Source organism: Mirounga leonina, unplaced genomic scaffold, assembly GCF_011800145.1.
Source record: "Mirounga leonina isolate KUSES-001 unplaced genomic scaffold, KU_Mleo_1.0 Mir_115, whole genome shotgun sequence".
NCBI classification, from domain to species: Eukaryota; Metazoa; Chordata; class Mammalia; order Carnivora; family Phocidae; genus Mirounga; species Mirounga leonina.
The window spans coordinates 26,985,131-27,006,050 of record NW_023270268.1 but is presented as its reverse complement, the minus strand read 5'-3'; the positions used below and the strand labels follow the sequence as shown (position 1 = coordinate 27,006,050).

Here is a 20,920-nt window from a genome sequence, read left to right as displayed (position 1 = left end):
TTTTTTTTTTCATAAAAGCTACAGAAATGGGAACATGGTTCTTTCTAATATGGGTCATATTCTATCTGCTATTAACTCCAGATCTGTGAGTTATCACAAACCAGGAGTATTTTACACACACACATACACACACACACACACACACACACACCCCTACATCCCAACCAAACTTGCATCCTGAACACTAAAGCACCATTCATTTCAAATTTTTTTTTTATAAGGACTGTTTCCAACTGTAGTATTACCCAAACTGTGAATTTGCCAACTCACAATACATTGTTTCCTGAGCCAACGTTCTCTGGATTGGGAGAGGTGATGTTAACACACTTGGGTCTCAGATCTGCAGGGGGATATTTGTTGATGGCACCTGGAGAAAGAGTGGGCTGGTTAATCTAAATGTTACCCTTCTATATTCTATTGCCCAAAGTCAGTTCATCTTTTCCTGTGGTTGGAGGCGTCTTCAAGAGGAAATTAATTTTATAAGGTACTCGGCAAAGTAGGCACCCTCTGATATTTGCAATACCTCATTGGCAAAGTCAATGAGATACAGCAGTGATTGAGTCAAAAATTCTCAAGCTCTGTATTTCACAGGCTTGTGATACAATTCAAGGACATCTTTCAATCCCTTCTAACATCTATTTCTATTCCTCTAAAAGGAAGATCTTTTCAGAAGACACATTGAGCTATTGTAATTGTCTGCCCTATTTATCTTAGGGTTGGAAGAAGGCATCATTTTTTTTTGCAAGTGACAAGCCTGCTACGATACATATAAATCTTGATTTCCAAAATTCCTGAGGGTTACATGAGCCCTGGGGCTTTGTGAGTGGCAGCAAATCTGCATCTCTGTTATTTCTTGGTAAACTCTCAGGAGCTGCAAATAACTATTCAATGTGGCCTCTGCCTCACTCCTAATCCCAGCACAGGCCAGAATTTGCTTGATGTCACAAGCTCTCAGGTATACTATTATACCCATGTCTAAAATTGCAACTCATGGACAGAGGCTGGGGCAGTCACTCTCAAAGCCCCACTATAAAAAGACACCCTTAAGACCCTGCTTGGCTATGCCTGAGCCAGTTGTCTGGGACAAATGCTCTAGAAGAGATTCATGCCCATGGCTCAAAAGAATTAAAGTCATAACCAAAGGTAATTTACAATGAAAGATAAAACAGAAGTCCTGGAGTAGATGGAGGGTGATGGTAGTGGGGTATTACTGATTACAGCAGTGTACTTCGTTAAGGGTATAGGAATTGAAATATGGTTTAAAGAACAGGAGCACAGCTCTGGGTTCAGAATGCATGGGGCTGAGTCTAGAATTTGCCAACTCTCAAACTAAGCTTTTGAGCAATTTATTTAATGTCTCTGAACCTTAGTTTTCTCACTTGTAAAATGGAGATACTAGTACTTTCCTTTGAGGGCTGTACTGAGGATTAAATGATATAATCCATTTAAAGAAGTTGGTACATAGTACCAAGTACATAGTAAACAGATTAGGGTTAAAAAACACTTTCTACCTACATGGGGGTTTTCTGGCAAAGACCTTGACAGTGCAGCAGTAAAGTTCAAGGTCAATAAGACCTGATATTTTTCTCTGGTTTTCTCACTGCCTCCTACTCACACCTTAGACTATACCACTCACCACTGAAGTAAGGATTTATTACTAAGCCAATTGGTGGATTGTATACAGAGACATTAAATCTACTGCAAAAGCAATAGAAGAGAAAACGTTTAATGACTTACGTCTGATTAAATGAACAAATGGCTTGACAAACTTGGTGATATAGTTCAAATCTGGCTTGTGGGTTCTGCCAAGCTGGACTAAGTGATGATCCAGTGGGTGGCTGGCTAATTCTTCTAATTCCTTGTCATTGTGTATAGGACCAAAGGAAAACACAAATATGGAGTAGCCCTGACACTTGGCTCTCAGCGCTACATTTCTTAAGACTTCCTTGTCTAAGGGGTTGGTTTCGCCAGCAGATATAACAAAGATAACTTTGTTTTTCCTCAGGTTGGGGGTTCCTACAAACACATTGTCAACTGTCCACTGCAGAGCATGGCCAATAAAAACATCTCCATTGAGCTGCTGAAAAGAGTCTTGGAGATGATGTTTCATTTGGAATATATTGCTATAAGTAACCAAATCAAATTCCAGGTAGACAGGGCATTCTTCACTGTTGGGCATATAGGCTGGAGGAGAATAGCTCAGGACTGCCACTCTGTCTCCTAACATGGAGGTCAGTGGGTCTGGGGCAATGTGAAAGTAATCAAGCACTGAGATTAGAAAAGCTTTCACTTCCTTAAACTCATCATTTCCTATTCTTCGGGAAGCATCTATGAGGAAAGCCACATCCATGTAATATTCTTGAAGAGAGGTATCTCCAGGTTCATTAGTAAGACCTGGTTCTTCTTTTCTGCCATGGTTTTCATGTCCTGCAATAGAACAGCTCAAGTCACTCTTTTTAGTAGAAGGCTGAACTTGGCTAAAAGAAGGCTAAAATTACTTAAAACTCCTAGCCAAGGATGACCAATACACATCTTGGGATTTTGCCATGCTTTATTCCCATAACCATGGCAGACAACATAAATCAATTACAGTACTTGTTCCCAGATGCATTCTCTAAATATGTCTCTACACACTGCATGGGAAACCACTGGCATTCAACAGGTGCTATCATGTGAAAAGAAACATATTTCCTAGCCTATTTCAGATCCTTGTCAAAGGACTGATTGATCCTCTAGCTATTTTCATATGTAAGATGAGAAACATATAACTATTTTTAGTGCACTCCACATGATTACAAAATTTGAAGTACACATTTGCATGAGATCTAATTATTATGCAGCGGCTCTAAGAGAAAAGTATATATGTCAAAGTCATATTTGTTGATGTCACAAACACATATACCTTTATACACATGTTCAAAATATGTACCATAGTGTGATGTCATGAGAGCAAGTATAGATGCTGACTTTAGAATCCAAACGCTGTGTAAGACCTTAAATACTCTAAGATGTTGGTACTTAAGGTGCCAGTCTGCAAACTGTTTATTGGCCCAGGACAAAATAAGGAGCTTGCACCATGTTGTAAGTCATCACCATTACTAAGCACACTGTTTAGTTTGGCTATTTTTTTTTTTTTTTTTTTGGTAGCAAGACTTTCTCAATGAAGGAAACAGTGCCCTGATTTACATTCTGACGCTAATGCCTTATCTTGCTGTAGATCAGACGTTAAGTAGCACTGCTCTAAGCCTAAGGGATCATAAAACCATGTCCACAATCATGCGGATGGTGACTGGTCAGTGAAGCCACAACAGGAAATGCCAGCTCAGAAAGACAGGAAGTAGGTGGCCAATTTTTTTTCTATGAAAGAAGTGTGTCTATAAACCTAATCAAGCAAGAAGTAGATTTTTAACTGGCAAAAATTTATTGATCCCCATTTGTGCTCAACCCCATTATTAATGCTGTATATTTATTACTTTATTTACTCCTCACAATAATTCCCACAAATGAATTAATTAACCTGTATTAATGCCATAAAACCTTAATAATAAAATAGAATGCAAAAAAAAAAATAAAAAACCCACCATAGATAATGTTATTAACAGGGCAAACGCTCCATTACATGTTTGTAGCTCAAATAACTCTGAATTTCTAGGGTAAACTCCACATTATTTTTTTAATCTATTGTTGACTTTTTTTGACAAATAAAAGTTATGTAAAAACTGTAAGGTGTACAATGTGGTGTTTTGATATCACTACACCTTGTGTAATGATTATGACAATCAAGGTAATATTGGATTTGATTTACTTAAAATTTTGTTTAGAATTTTTACAGCTATGTTTATAAGGAATATTGGAGTACAGTTTCATTTTCATGTAAAGTCTTTGGTTTTGCTATCATGGTAATCTGGCCTTAGAGAATGAGCTGGAAAGAATTCCTTCCTCTTTAGTTTTCTGTAAGACTTTGTGTAGAATTGATATTATTTCTTCCTTAGGTGTTTTGTTGAATTTACCAGTGAAGTCATTTTGGTTTGGAGTTTTCTGTATGGGAAATTTTGAACTACAAATTCAATTTCTTTAATAGGTTTTGGGCTATTTAGATTACTTCTTGAATGAGCTCTGGTAATTTGTGAATTGCAAGAAATTTGTCTATTTCACCCAAGCTAATTTATAGGCAATAAATTATTTATCATATTCTCTGATTACCCTTTTAATATGTTTCCTCTCTCATTCCTGATATTAGTAGTGTCTTCTTTTTTTCTTGGTGACTTTGACTAGTTTATTGATTTTATTGATATTCTCAAAGAAACAGCTTTTGGTTTTACTGATTTTCTCTTTTCCATTTCATTGAGTTCCACTTTAATTTTATGACTTCCTTTCTTCTGCTGCTTACCTAGGGTTCTCCTTTTTCTGATTTCTTAAGGTGAAAGTTGAAGTCATTGATTTGAAAACTTTCTTCTTTACCAACATAGGTATTTAATGCTATAGATGACCTAGGTACTGCATTAGTGGAATCTCACAAATTCTGGCATATTGTGATTTTATTTTCATTCATTTCAAAATACTTTCTAATTTCCCTTTTGATTTCTTCTTTGACCATGGATTTTTTAGAAGCATCTTATTTAGTTTCCAAATACTTAGGGATTTTTTGAAGATCTTTCTGCTATTGATTTTTAATTTAATTCTGTTTTGGTCAGAGAATACAGTTAGTGTGACTTCAATCTCTTAAAATTTTGATAATTGCTTTATGGCCCACAGTATGGTCTACCTTGGTAAGTGTTTCGTGTGTACTAAAAGAATATGTATTCTGTTGTTGTGTGGAGTATTCTATAAATATCCATTAGGTGAGGTTAGTTGCTATTGTGGCTCAAGACTACTGTCTTCCTGCTGATTTTCTACCAAGTATTGAGACAGGGTATTAGAACTCTGATGCTCTTTTCATTTTTTAAAAAAATCTTTTTTCTCCCTGAGTTTTATTTTGGATAATTCCATTACTACATCTTCAAGTTCACTGATTTTTTCTTTTACCAAATCTAATTTGCTATTAATCCCATCCAGTATATTGTTCATCCTAGACATTGCAACCTTTATCTCTACAAATTCTATTTGAATCTTTTTCTTTTTTGTATCTTCCATGTCTCTACTTAACTTTTTCACATATGAGATACTGTTATAATAACTGTTTTAATATCTTTGTTAATTCTAACATCTGTGTCAGTTCTGGTTTGTTTTGGAGTGATTATGCTCTTGATTATGGTCATGTTTTCATGCTTCTTTTTGTTCCAAATATTGTGAAATTTTCCTTTTTGGATGTGGAATACTTGTGTATTCCTACAAATATTCATGTTACATGAAAACTATTTGTTCCTTTTAGGTAATGCTATTATGATTTGTTTGGCTAGTCTAGAGTAGTGCTTAATTTAAGGCTAATTATTCCCCACTACTGAGACAAGACCTCCCTGAGTTTTCTTTCCAATACTCTATGAATTATGAGTTTTTCCAGGCTTTCTGGCAAGAAAAGGCACTGTTCCTGGCCCTCTATGAGCAACTGGCACTATTCTGTAATCTTTTCTGATGGTTCTTCCCCCAGGCTCAGGGCATTTCATCACATGCATGTGCCCTCACCACTTTGCTGAATAATTGAGGGGACCCTTTGCATATCTCTGGTGTTCTCTCTCTATGCAGCTCTCTCTTCTCTGGCATTTTGTCCTGGGAACTCTTACCACCTTGGTCTCCCTGGATTCTCATCTCTGTCTCCTCATCTCAAGGAGTGCATTGGGCTTCACCCCAGTTCCTTCTTCCTGCCCCATGGCAGTAAGCTAGAGCAATCATAGGGTTTACTTCATTTGTTTTTGTCTCTCAGGGATCAGTCTTTCATTTCCTGATGTCCATTGTCTTGAAAACTATTGTTTCATGTATGTTGGTGTGTAGAGATATAAATATTTATCTAATAAATATTAGTGTGAGATCTGGTGATTTTGTTTGAGATGTTCCTATGTTCTCTTCCTTCTCACAAAAGGACTAAGAACTCATCATTTATATACCAGATTCTTCCTTTATCAATACATTTGTAGTAATTGAACAAGATTCTGCATTTCACAGGCAGGTATAAAATTTGTGGGCTTCCCATTCCCCACTAGAAACCTAGTTTTAAATTCTTGGAATTGTTTATCAAGATAAAATCCCTTGATTAAACTATTAAATATGAAATTGGAAGTGCAGACAAAAGCATTTATGTCATATTCTTCCTTGCTGTGACAGCTATGTAACATACTTTAGCCCTAAAACATCACCATCAAAAACACTTCTAGAGTTCTTGGCTATAGTGTATTAGGCTGTGAAGGTCAGTCAAATGGACATTTCTGTCATGTGGAAGTTTACAGTCCCGGAGATGACTAACCACTACCTGCTCTGTCATTAGGATCTTTGTTTTCCAACTACAGCATTTTGGCTTCTTTAAGAAGACCAATCAACACATTTGGTTAAAACATGTGGAAAAGTATTTCATAAATGTTCTGATAGAAGAGGAGGATTGACTTATGTTAGTGAAATATTTTTTCATGCATGCCCATATCAAAAAGATAACTGCTTTTCCCCTGATTTTCTCTTTATAACTGAGCAAAATCTCCATCCTTTTCCAAAGTACCCTGCAGAATTATTTTCTAAGGAGCATATTTTCGCCCACAAAATCTGTAAAAATAGGCTCTCTTCCTACTTACAGGATTAGCATGAGAATCAAGAAGCTAAATGTAGATTCTTATGGTTCGAAACTCTAAAATTAGTCAAACATGAAGCATGATTATTCTACTTTGAGTCGAAATTCATCTTACTTAGGGAGAGTCGGCCTTCAAAAATATTTTCTCTCAAGAAAACATGGCAGGAGTGTGGGACAATATATCCATAGCTCACAGCAATGCTGTGTATTTTCTGGAAATGTCAGGGAGCCAAATTCCCATCTTCAAGTCTATGGAAGAATTTCCTCAGAATGGCGGAGGAGGAAAGGCTGGTTCACTTTATTGTGGAGGAGGCTTGGAAGGAATGAGGGATCCAGCTAGATTTCCAGGGAAGCGGCCTCAGAGATTAGCCCAACTTTGGCCAAAATTTAAGCCACAACACCATGGGTGCTCCAGTAACTTTATGGAGAAGTGGGGGTGGAAAGGGAACTTAGACAGAAGGGAGAATCTATAAGACCTGAGCCATTTGGACCGGGATTACGTATGCTGTAGAGTAGCTATGCTGCCTTACATGGTATTTGTGGGAAACCTCAAGATATGAATGAGTTATCCAGTGATCTGCTTTGGAATCTGTCCAGGGGCCAAAATTAGCCATGTGTTCTTCATAGGCAAGCCACATGTACAACTGGGGCTACCTTACATATCTATTTCTATCCACATTAACTGTAGATTAAATTAACCTTGTTTTATAAGATTTCCCATGAGGTTGGCAATGTTTTCTTTCCTGCTTTTCCACTGTTTGAGTATTTGATTGAGCATTCAGTTCACTTAGGTCTTATGCTCAGCTCTGTTCATGTCTTCTCTCATTTAACCTTCTGTAGGGCACTATGAGGGTGGAATTACCATCATTCCCCTTTTACAGATGAGCAAGCAGAAGCTTGGAGAGAGAAAATTACTTGGCCAAGAAATGACAGCTTCTAAGTGGTAGAGGAAGGATTTGAGCCCCACTCATGTAACTCCTTCAGAAGAACTGGTCCTCAGATATGAGGGTAGAGCACACATTAAGGGACATATTAACCACTTCACCAAAGGCCCTGGGACCTGGTGTGAAAAATGAGGTTCTTGGTCAATTGCTATTCCTTCTGAGTGAAGCCACTAGAGGAAGTTTTCTTCCAAAAGTAGGCAACTATATGAATTAAATAAAATTTGCAATTTTTTCTTCTCTTGGCCTTGTAGAGCAGCAGTTATGAGCAGAACATTTGGAGTTTGTTTGAGTCCTGTCTCTGCCATTTGTTACCTCTGCGACCCATCCCTCCATACTTAAGTTTCATTATGTAAAAAACAGTAATAATAAACTAATAAAACCTAATAAAGTTTTTTAGAGAATTAAATAAAGTTTGCACAGTGCCTAACATATCCTAAGTACTCCACAAATATAATTTTTAGAGGGAGATAAACAAATAGAAAAGTCCCAGACATCTGAAAATCCTGCCCATGTTACTATATTTCACAAATGAGAATTTCCATAAGAAAGAAATGCAGTCAACTGGTATTAGTGGAAGACGACTTGCACATGCACATATGCGCACGTGCTCTCAGAAATGAGAAAGCTCATTCTGCTGTGTTTGTGAATGTTTAACTACAGAGGAGTTGGCAATAATTTATGTACCTCTCCATTTAACGATGCCATCCCAGGCCTGTCCTCCCTCCTGTCTGCTGAGGTCATTGACCAGGCTCTAAGCTGAGGCAGCAAGGGAGGGAGGCACAAGAATTTTATGAAAAAGAAAATACAGACACATTTAAAATTCCCTTCTTTTGGGCGCCTGGGTGGCTCAGTTGGTTAAGCGACTGCCTTCGGCTCAGGTCATGATCCTGGAGTCCCGGGATTGAGTCCCGCATCGGCCTCCCTGCTCGGCAGGGAGTCTGCTTCTCCCTCTGATCCTGCCCCCCTCTCATGTGCTCTCTCTCTCTCAAATAAATAAATAAAATCTTTTAAAAAAATAAAAAATAAAATAAATAAAATAAAATTCCCTTCTTTTATTGTATGAGGTCCTCTTTCCCCCATTTGCCTAAACAAGTAGAAGAGATGGTCTTAAAATAGATTTCATCCTCTTCCCCCAAAGATTTAGAATAAATATTTTTCTTGACCTAGACTTTTCTAGGTGGCACTTAGTCTGAAAGGCTCACTCTTGCAGTCTACTTCACACTCTGAAACAAGTCTGAAGAAGGTACCAGCACACTGAGAAAAAGTGACACATGCCTTAGGAATTATTTAGACCCAAGCTACCCAGATCTAGCATTTTGGTCTTTATGGTGTTATTCTGTGCTCTGGCTTTTGGATGAATTTATAAGCAGTTTATAAAGCCAGTTTATTCTGGCATTATAGCCTCTGGATGAGTTTATAAGCAGGAATTTTTTTAAATGAAATTAAATTTTTGAAATAAAATTGCACTACTGAAATTATTTAAAAATAATTCTCCCAAATGATGATGTGATTGAACTTATTCTCAAATTTGGCAATTGGATTTATTTCATCTGTAAATGCAGACAATGCCATCATCAGGCAACATGGCATACATAGTTAAAAGTTAGTGGGCATGGGTTTAAGTCCTGGCTCTACCACTTAAAGCTAAGAGCTTGAAGCTCGTAACCTTTGCATCAGTGTCTTCATCTGTAAAATACAAAATGTAGGGGTGCCTGAGTGGCTCAGTCAGTTGAGCGTCTGACTCTAGATTTTAGCTCAGGTCATGATTGCAGGGTCGTGAGATTGAGCCCAGTGTCAGGCTCTCTACCTGGCAAGGAGTCTGCTTAAGATGCTTTGTCTCCCTCTCCATTTGCCCCTCCCCCTGCTCGCAGGTGCACACTCTAAATAAATAAAATCTTTAAAAAAATACAAAATGTAATAAAATAATAATAATAATGATGATGATGATAGACTTTTTGGTAAAGATTAAATGAAATCATGTGTATAAAGTGCTTAGCATTGTGTCTGGCACAGAGTTGTGCTAAGTAAGCAGTAGATTCTGTGGTTATGATTATTCCTCACACATTGTTCAATCATCAAGTGAGACAGTGCACATGGTGCTTTGAGAATTGCACTGCAAGGAATAAATATTGGTCCCCAAAGCATTCCATCTGCACTTTTAATTAAACTGAATACTTTCTGACTTGTGTTATGCATTTTTTTGTACACAGAGAATATACTCTGTCAGACCAAAAGCTCCTTGAAGACAGGGCCTCTGTCTGAGTCTTTAAAAAACAAGGAAACAAAAAACAAAAAACCACTCCAAGCCCCCAAAAAGACCAACTCGGGGCTTAACTCAGAACAGGAGCCAATACATATTTGCTACATGAAAGAACATCTGAATAATCATGGAAAGTCTACAAAAATGCCCAGTGTTTTCACATGGTAAGCCCTCAATAGGGGCTGCCACCGTCACCTTCATCTCGACCACCCCCACTACCACCGTCCCACCCTCACACCTCCACCACTGTTCCCATCACCATCACCTCCCCACCACTACCAGTACCACCACCACGATCATCACCACCCCACTCTCATACCCCTACCTCCATCTCCACCATAAACAGTATTGGGGCCACCAACATGTCTACCACCCACCTTTACCACCACCATCAGCAACAGCCAACACCTTCACCACCACTGTCTTCACTATCACCGCAACCAGCACCAACACTGTCATCACAAACCCCTCTAACACCACCACTATCACCCAATTACTACAAGTATCCAAGTTGTATTCCATAAGAAAGGGGTCCACATGAAAAAAAAAGTCACTAGTATTCTAGAACATTATTACTTGCAATAAACGATCACATGAGACATACAGAAACCTCATTTGAATTCAAATAGTCCACATACCCCAAACAATCATGTTGCATCAGTTTTGTCCACTGCAAAACCTTCATGGAAGACAACCAAAACTGTAATAACAATATAATAAATTCCCAAGTAAAAGTAAATGCAACAACCTCAGTCTATAGTTAAAAAAAATCAGGAAACTCAGTTTATTCCCCCACAGAACTTCAAGGTGGTTGCAATTTCCTAAAGAGTTCATGAAACATGTCATTAAAATTCAGATATGACCACAATTTTATTACTGACCTCCTCTTTAGAATGTATACTGAAATGAAAGTAGGACATTCAGCTGGTGTTCCACAGGTGACTCAGAACCCAATTCTGCTGCATTTAAGTCCAGTACAGGTTTAAATTTAGCAGAAGTCAAGATAATATATTCAAATTCAATACATGACAGCAAAAATTAGAAACAAGCTAAGTGTTCAATGAGATAAATAAATTCATTCATTGGAAGTAACATTATGAGATACAGAAAATCAGTAGGAAGCTTGCAGCAATATGTAAAATGTATGACATAATATGATCTGAAAAGCAGGATATCCAACTGAAGTGATGTAAACCTATAGACCTATGGAAAAACCAAAGAATATATTCCACACTACAAATAGCTTTTGCTCAATTATTTGATTTGAGATTCTTTGTATTCAAATTTTATATGATATGATAGTACTTTTATAATTTTTTAAAAATCAGCAGAATCTTGAGAGTATAATGGGGAAATAGTGGACAGGGTGTAGGAATTGTGAGTCCCTATTCTGAATCTTCCTGAATGAACTTGCGGCCATGAAGTTTCTTCTAAAACTGGGTTTCTCCCACTATTGACAGTTTAACAGGATAGTTCTTTGTTGTGAGGGGAAGGTCCCGGGCATTGTAGGATATTTAGCAGCATCTGTGGCCTCTGTCCATTAAATGCCAGTAGCACCCTCCAGGTGTGACAACAAAAACTGTCTACAGACATTGCAGTATGTCTCCCAGGGTGGGTAGAGTGCAATTACCCCCAGGTGAATTTGCAAGAGGTGATCACTAAATACCTTTCCAGCTCTAATACCCTGTGATTGAATCAAAGTCAAAAGACATATTGGTTTAAAAAAAAAAAGCTGATTTGTAGATCAGAATCAGATTAAAGTTAGAAAAATAAAAAAATGTAAAACAGAGCCTCTGTAAATTCCCCAAAGCACAATTCCAGGCTAGTTGAAAGGGAGAGGTGTTACTTCCCATTTCTCAGTGAAATGCATTGAAAAGAACGTTAGTTGATGTTATCCTATGGCCTGAGACCACTTAAAACTATGAGTGAGCCCCAGGCTGAGTTTGGGTTGATATTTAACATTTCATTACAAATTATCTTGTCCTTTAATATTGAAAGTCAACTAACTAAATCTTAAATATTGGTTAACCTAGTATCTTTGATGAAAGTGCTAGGCTTGTCACTGGGTCAACATTGCAACTTAATTAGAATTAAACCACCAATTTTTCATTACATAATTCCATAGAACTATGTGTATTCCATTGGTAAGTAATTAAGAAGGGCTGAATTTTCCAAAGAATTTTTATATTGCACATGTGGTCAAAATGCATGATTATTATCTCTATATATTTAGATCTTAAGAAGTGTTTTTTTTTTTTTAGATGTTGGATGGAGGGAAGCATGACTGTTCAGTGGTTTTAGATGAGTAAAATAATGAATCCTTTGGAAATAGGAATTCCCACTTCTGTTCTGTGGTACTAGGTACTCAATTGCTTTCAGCTCCATTGAGAATGCAGAGCAAATCTGGCATGCCAAAGTGGTAGGATGAGCAGTGGTTCTTAAAACACAACCTCTATTAGAACCACCTTTGCTGCTTGTTAAAACTCAGATTGCTGAGCCCCAGCCCTAGAATTTCTGATTTGGTTGGTCTGCGATGTGTGCTGAGAAGCTGCATTTTAATAAGTTCCCAGTTTCTGCTGATGCTGCTGGTACTGCTGATGCAGGGACCACATTTTGAGAATCCCTGGGATAGTGGATCTCAAATTTGCAGACATACAAAAATCACCTATGGTGGTCTTGAAGTTTCTAGCCTTTTCCTTGCCACTCACACCCCTAAATATGAAGCAGTGACTCTGAGGAGGGCTTAGCAATCCGCGATTATGAAGGACTTGCAGGTGATTCTGATACAGACTGTCCTTCAGCTGCTATAAGGATTGGAGAAGGCCAAGAAAGGTGATGGACTGAAGATGAACTTGGAAATCAGAGCAGGTAGTAAGAAGCAGAGGGAGAAGCATAAGTAGAGAGATAGTGATTGTGCTTCTCGTGGAAGATACACAACTCATTACCAGCCCACAGAACTCTGGAAACTATACATTTCTTAAATGGTTCAGATTCCTGACTTTTCCCCAAGACTCTCAGTTCAAGGGCAGAAAGATCAGCCCTCAGCCGTAAGAATCACATAACAAATGAGGAACAAGCACGGCATATGGAGTTATCAACCTTTTATTTGTGCAATACATCTGGAACTAATCAAAGTCCATCTCTTAGCAACTGAATAAAATATCTGAACCACACAATGTACTCTCCATGAGGACGGCACATTATATAGAAAGTTCTCAGTAGGTTTTGGCAACTGGCTAAAGGTAAGAAAGGAAGGAAGGAAGGAAGAAAGAAAAAGGAAGGAAGGAAGGAAGGAAGGAAGGAAGGAAGGAAGGAAGGAAGGAAGGAAGGAAGAGCACAAAATCCCTAGACAACACTTGTGATATGAAACTCAGATTTATTTTAGAGGATAAAAAATATCTATTATCCTTAAGTCTGAGACTCACACTGTTTGCAGGCTACCACATTACATAATCCTCCAGAGAACTCCCAGCACACTTCAACCCACCGCAGGAGAAATGGAGAGGGGCAACTAATAATCTACATTTTTTCCTAGTAGAGCCATGTACAATGATTTCTTCAGCCAAAATAAACCTTCCCCTGGCTACAAGTATCTTGATTCCCCAACATCTGGTAAACCAAATGAAAAAAGTCTATTGTTACCGAACAATGGTTGTTAAAAATGGCAACAAAGATGAATTATTTTTTTTTCTTTTTTAAGATTTTATTTATTTATTTGACAGAGAGAGGGGACACAAGCAGAGGGAGTGGGAGAGGGAGAAGCAGGCCTCCCACTGAGCAGGGAGCCAGATGCGGGGCTTGATCCCAGGACCCTGGGATCATGACCCCCAGCCAAAGGCAGATGCTTAACGACTGAGCCACCCAGGTGCCCCTCTCTTTTTTTCTTAAATATCCAATCATATCTGTCTTTTCCTGAAGAGATTCACATTTCTGAGTTATTAGACTTTAGAATGCTTACCTCTAACAAAATGATCACAATTGATCATTTGGTATTATAACCCTGCCAAACAACGTTGTTTTTTTTTTTCTTTTTAAACCAAACCATAATAAATTCCTGTACCATATCATTGAAATGAACACCCAAAAGAATAAATATCTTATTCTCTTCTTTAAGCCATGTCTATATGATAATAAAAATTGTTTAAAATATATACACAATTGAATGCCTTGATGCCATGGTACTACAGACATTTCGTTTTACTGCATTAACGTCTTTTTTTAAGCCTATTTTTCAACTAATGATGGACTTTTTTATTATTAATTCTAGCTTCGAAAAGTCAGTTAAAGTTAAAGTGCAAATATTTATATTTCATAAATAGGGGGACAGTGTGAGGATGAGAGTGTTGAACCCAAGGAAAAGAAAAGGTATTTATCCAAGGAAGTTACTGAGAATGTATGTCATTCATTCTTAGGAATAACTGGCATGAAATTGGCCCCTTTTTCTTTTAAACTTGCATCATCTAACAACATACGTGATACTTCAGACATAATGCTTTCAATGCTGTTATTCTGGCCAAATGAGCATTTTGGAAGCCTCTACATGCATAGCTGGAAATGGTTGAAGTCTGTTTAGAATGTCCTCCCTTTTAATGAAAACACAGACAAAAATCCTATGTATCTGATTTGTTTGAAACCTATTAAATTCTGCCAGAAGGTATTCTTGCTTTGCCACTCAAATGTATAGAGCAGGCGGAGAGACAGTCTGTGCTCTCTCATTTCCAAGTACCTCAAAAATACCATACCTTCTCATGCAATCAGAGTCCGAGGCACTGGTCCAGCCAGCTTTTAAAGTGATTTTAATCCTTCCTTTGCTCCGATGTTCTCTGTATTGTTTCCTTCTACATCACACTAACCTTCTAGAGAAATCTTAAGCCTGGTGAGAACATCAGGGACATTTCTTAGAGCTCATATCACTGGTCATCTCAGTGGTGCCTATCACCATGTAAACCTTCATTTTCAACCAAAGCAGTGGCTGTAGCTAACCATCTTGAACTTGAAAAAATTTGCCTTAGAGAACAGCCTTCATTTACTTGATTCTCTACTAGTATTAAAAGATGAGGACCTAGGGGCGCCTGGGTGGCTCAGTCATTAAGCGTCTGCCTTCGGCTCAGGTCATGGTCCCAGGGTCCCGGGATCGAGCCCCACATCGGGCTCCCTGCTCCGTGGGAAGCCTGCTTCTCCCTCTCCCTCTGTCCCTGCTTGTGTTCCCTCTCTCGCTGTTTCTCTCTCTCTCTCTGTCAAATAAATAAATAAAATCTTTAAAAAAAAAAAAAAGAAGATGAGGACCCCATTATTTAAAAATTCCATCATAACTTTTCGTTTCCTTACCAGAAGTTAAACTTGCAATTTCTTCAGAATCCTGACCTTTTTCATATGTGATCGTTAATTCTTGTGGCATAAGCATGTGGCTTGGTATGTAAACCAAATGGTTACTTCCATTGTCCTCCCACATGAAGGACGAGTCTTTCCCAGCACTTAATTCCTGGCCAATGAAGCTGTTCTCTCCTGAAGAAATCTCATATGGCTCAGGAGTAAATCTAGCAGATAAAAACAAAAGTTTTAGATGAATCTTGGTAGCTTTGGGGAATGCAAATAAAATATCTCAACAATTTGATATAGTTACTTAATCATTTCTTAGAAAAAAAACAAGTGGTAAACATCTAAATTCCTTTCAATAAAAGTATTCATTAAGATTTTTTATTATTAAAAAGAATAAACTGATAAACAATTCCCATTTATCCTTCCTTTTCCCTCATCTGCTTATAGCCTAATAACTATTATTTTGGAATAAATTGAGTCTGATTTGCCACAGAGTTTTAAATAAATGACAAGAAACTCGATCATAGGTTATTTGGAACAACCATACAATCTCTCAGATTGATGTCACTCCCCATAGAAAACAGAGGAAACAGAAATCGAGAACTGCTCTGAGAAGAATAAGACTATAAAGAACTTATCTCATTGACATCAGATCTCTTAAAATGGTGTCTACATTTACATTTTTAGGAGTTTTAAGAATTCGCTGTGATAATTTGAGAATATGTTTTTATTTAGATGATGTTAGAAAACATAGTCCACATAAGTTGATTCTTATTTTTATTCTATTTATGCACCTTTATGTCATTTCAATGTCCATATTCACATTTGTATTTGATACTAGTATTTGGTACCTGGCAATATTACTTTAACTGTTGGGAGTTAATGAGGAAAGGGAAAAAAGTCAGACATAATACATGAATAATACATTCACACCAAGCTAAAACCAAATGATATGACACACAATATGAATGACAATTCTGCAAGAGTGAAGACAGCGGTGAGGAATTAAGGCATCATGCAACAGAGTAGGCAACCTGAAAGCAGGCGTACCTCTGCAACATGCATCATATTTTACATTTCTTTTACCAATATGTACCATATTTTTTCAGTTTTCAGGAATTCTATTTTGGCAAAGAAAAATCATCCATTATTGAATTAGTGTTTTAAATTTGTGTTTTACTGAGTTTGCTTGGATTCGATGCACATTTATTTTAGTCTGATAGTTGCACAAGAACTATAAACAGAGTATTTGCAGCTATATTTATGTTTGTACATGTCTGAATAACATTATAATATTTTGTCTGCAGTTCTGTAAGAATTGATTTGCCTTTAAATAAATTTATGACCTATTCAATGCTGGGAAATATTGCTTCACATGACATCAGTGCCATATTGTTCTTCAGGTGTTGGCTGCTGGACACTTCCTTGCTAAACTACCAAGTGAATGAAATCTGACATTATAGGAATATGTACTTGAATGAATTCTGAGCACACTTCATCTTGCCATTGTGCTTCTGGATGTGTGTAAGAGACCTTACCTATTCTGAGAAGCTCTCTGCTTAATTGCAATCTGAGAGGAAGAAGTAATTATAGGCTTAAATCTGGGTTTTTGCAAGACTGCAGTTAGGGATCCAAGCTTGGGGAAATACAGAGAAGCAGAGAGAAACCAAATGGGCCACTCATTCTGTTTGAGGTTCAAGATTTATTCAGATTAATTATTTATATTGTTACTTAGGATACAATTTTAAAAAAAATACTTATATGTGCAATTACATGGTGGGATCTTTTATGCTATCTTTTGTGGGGGATGAAACAATGAATTGTATGTAACCCCAGACTTCAGTGAGACAAGACATTGGGATAAACTGTAATAACTGCCTCCACAGAAGTATAAGAATGTACACGAAAGTAAGGATCTTCAAAGTAAAAATGGGCTTCAAAGAGGAGATAGCTTCCATCAGGGCCATGGACATTGGGTAAGCTTTCACTGGAAGGGACAGGGTTCCAAGTGGTGTGACCCAAGACCAAGGAGGGTGAAGCAACTGTTCACACAGGCAGACAAGAGTCCAGTGTGGCCAGAATTGAGTGTTGATGCTGGGGAGAGATGGGAAGTGAGGTCGCAGCGGCTGAGGCTATATTGTAAGTTCTATTCTGGGATAGATTTCAATGTGGGAATTGCTCAGGAAACCATGAACTGAAAGGCAAAATTGTAATACAGCTCATGAGGATGTTATAGAAACATCAATCCATAAAGCATCCTTGCTGTGTAGCTTCTGCTACAGAAAATGGAATACATGGGAAGACTTTACTTCAGAGGCCCTATTAGCTCCCTCAACCTAATAACCTGCCATCAGCAGTTATACACCCATCAGTCAATTAACAGTCGCTTGTAAATAGAAGAGATTTCTAACTCACAGAAGATCCTTATTTTGATAAGCCTCTCCTCTTGAGATGAGTCTACAGGCATTCTCAAGCACTGGTGGTGGGTACTCATTGAATCCTCCTATGGAGAGAGCAAAGTTAGAGTTAGGGTTTTAAATCAGAAATGATGTTTGCTAAGGAAAAAGAATCCCAAAAGGAATCTTCTTAAAGCAATCAATGTCACTAAAATATTTCAGCAAAACTTGGCTGGGGTGGAAGCAGAAAATAGTAGCAACTAGAAACAGCATTTAAAACTTGATTTTAGATTGTTTTGCAGCCAAAGAATTACTAGGCTCATGGAAAACAAACCTCCTCAAATTGTTCATTTAAGGTTAATTGTGATGCAGAAACACATGATTTCCACATGCTCAGGCAACAGAATCTAAGGGAAATTTTATTCTGAATCTGTCAAGCTTTTCACTCAGGTTTATGTTAATAGAGCAAACACAGAAAGGGTAGCATTTTATTACATGCTGCTATTTCTGTTCTTCCATACCATTAACACCAATTTCCTAGGAGGAAAATAATCAAAGAAAAAAGATTTTAGCTTACTGACCTAAATAATATGCCCCATTACTCCCTTCCCACTGTTGTTCTATATTAAAAAGCATATCATTATTTTTCTTCATTCAGGAAAATAGTTTTTAGTTAAAGGAGGCTTTTGGCCATGGAATGATCCACAATTCCATGAAAATATCTCAGAGAATGTTTGTGGTTTTATAACAATTGTACTTCTCTAGTTCTAAGATAAGCATTCCCCCCCCCACCCCATTTCTCTGAAATGAGACTAAGTCTTCCAATCAATCGCATCTGCCAGGTGCTGTTAGTAAGGCGGGAACAGTGATAGAGGAGGCGCTGCCTGTGCATGTGGGAACAGCAAACATGCCAGTACCAAAACTTGTAGAATAAGGGTAGTAGCTTAGGAACAATCCCCGGAAGTATTAGTAGAGGGGTCTTAACCACTACAAACCAAGTGGTTATGGGAAGGCACTGAACTGGATATATTTACCAACACTGTGCAGGTGGCAACAAAAGTAAGCTAGCTCTAATCATTGCAAAGCCTAACTTAAGAGCCCAGCAAGACCCACTTTGAATTGTTTTATAGAGTCTTTTAAAAGTGCTGTGTCGCCATCAATCTTGATGACATAAAGAACAATACTGCATTGAACAAGATAGATCTCAGTGAATTGGAGTCAAGAAATAGCTCACAGGAGTCCAGTTTTGAATGTGAAGAAGTCCTAGGAATGCCCCACCAGTCTATTTCACACATATTCCCTGTTCATGCATGCACAAGAGTGACATCTGCCAGTCTGTCTAAAAGAACTCTTCAGTTACTATAAAATACAAAACTAGAGTTTGCAGACAGTCAAGTTGGTAACAATATTTAATTGGAAGCACTTTTTATTTCTTTTTACATAATATAATGGTGTATCATACAATTGCAGGCATTTAGAGTTAAAGAAATAACATGATATTCCCAAGGGGGAAGTTACTGGATTTTGCAATCAAATATGAGTTACAGCAAAAAGGTGGAGCCCTCTCTGCAATGGAGAGTGAACTCTCAAGATATTGTCATGATGGTGCTATTGGAGATTCCTTGAATACCAGGGCAACTTTGGACTTTAAAGTGTGGTAGGTTTGGTTCCAACAGAACCTAGGTCTAAACCTGGTAGAGTCCCAGAAAGAACAGGTTCAGCCCTGATTCTGTGGGATGCCCTAGAGGCAGGGTTTCTCAACTTCAGTGCTATTGACAATTTGGCCTGTATCTTTTTTTTTTTGCTTTGAGGGGGTATCCTGTGCATTGTAGGATGTTTAGCAGCAGGTATGGTGTTTAACCTGAGAAACTAAAATATGGCTGGAAAATCTTAATATTGATAAATAAAGCACATTTCACATGTATACTATTACTATATTTTTTGATAAAATAATAATTCAAATCAAAACCACATTGAGATACACCTTACACCAGTTGAAAATAAACTAGGTGCAGTGGGCAAACTTTTATGTAAATGCTCATCTAACGACTGCTAAAACTTCTTTAGGTTGAGCAGGTGTGGCTCTAGAGAACTCCAATCCCTCTGTGCGTTTAGTGCTGAGATTTTGTATAAAAGACATTCTATCATGAAAAAGGTCTCACCACATTAGGACCAAGAAAAAACAAAGTATAAGCAGGATGTGTCCCATCCCTGTCCCCATCTCACCATCTAATTTGTATATTTGGGTTAGCTATAGCTTCAAAGATGTGTTACTATTAACAAACACTAATTTATTAAAACAAAGAAGAAAAACAAAATAATGACTTACGTCTGATTGAATAAACAATTGGCTTTATAAACTTCGTAATATAATCCAGATCTGGTTTATGAATTCTCCCAAGCTGTATCAGATGGTGATCAAGTGGGTAGCTGGCTAACTCCTCCATGTCCTCCTTATATGCAGAGCCCAGGGAAATCACAAATATGACATAGCCTTGACATTTGGCCCTCAGAGTCACCTTCTTTAAGAATTCCTTTCTCTCATGATATTCTCCAGCTGAGATCACAAAAATGACCTTGTGTTTTCTCAAGTTTGGTGCTTGTGGGAAGAGGTTCTCCACAGCCCATAGTAGGGTATGGCCAATGGTGGCTTCTCCTTTTAGCTGTTGGAGGGAAGACTGGATGTGCCTCTTCATTAGGACTCCATCACTGTAAGTTGTAAATCCAAACTCTGTTTTCACCACACCCTTCTTTCTCCTAGAACTATCCCAAGGAGAATAGCTCAACAAGGCAATCCTATCACCAAAGTCAGAGATTCTAGGGTCTGATGCAATATGGAAGTTGTCAATCATAGAGCTCACCAAGGTTTTCATAGCCTTAAACTCATCATTTGCTATAGTCTGAGAATTGTCTAAGAGGAAGGCTACATCCATGTATGAATTTTCAGGTAAAAAAATCTCTTTGATGCAATCACTTGGAAAACATTTATCTGAAAACACAGAGAGAGACTCATGATTGGTTCAATGTCTGCACAAGACACTGTTGTTTGAGATCTTTTTCAAGTGATTCAGTGACTGATTACCAAGACTTAATAATCTGATCAATACCTCTTTAATCTCACATTATTTAAATTAATGAAGAATTTTCAATGTCCCAATATTTCTGTGGCCACTAGAAGGCAATTTGGGAAGGTCTTTATAGAAAGCAGATGTAGGTAGCATGTATGCTTGAAGTCTGCAAGTCATGTCTAAACTCATTTAGAAAATATTTTCAGTATTTTAGAGGTTTT

General features: G+C 37.7%; 1 protein-coding gene across 1 annotated transcript in view; it reads right to left on the bottom strand.

The window, feature by feature from the left end:
• Positions 1-266: 266 nt before the first annotated feature.
• The window catches only part of COL6A5 (collagen type VI alpha 5 chain), a 79,216-nt gene continuing 58,562 nt past the window's right edge, over positions 267-20,920 (bottom strand). The window contains 5 exon segments of the mRNA XM_034994554.1: positions 267-367; positions 1,738-2,427; positions 15,245-15,453; positions 17,651-17,738; positions 19,961-20,718. Of these exon segments, the coding sequence (XP_034850445.1) occupies positions 267-367; positions 1,738-2,427; positions 15,245-15,453; positions 17,651-17,738; positions 19,961-20,718 (1,846 nt within the window).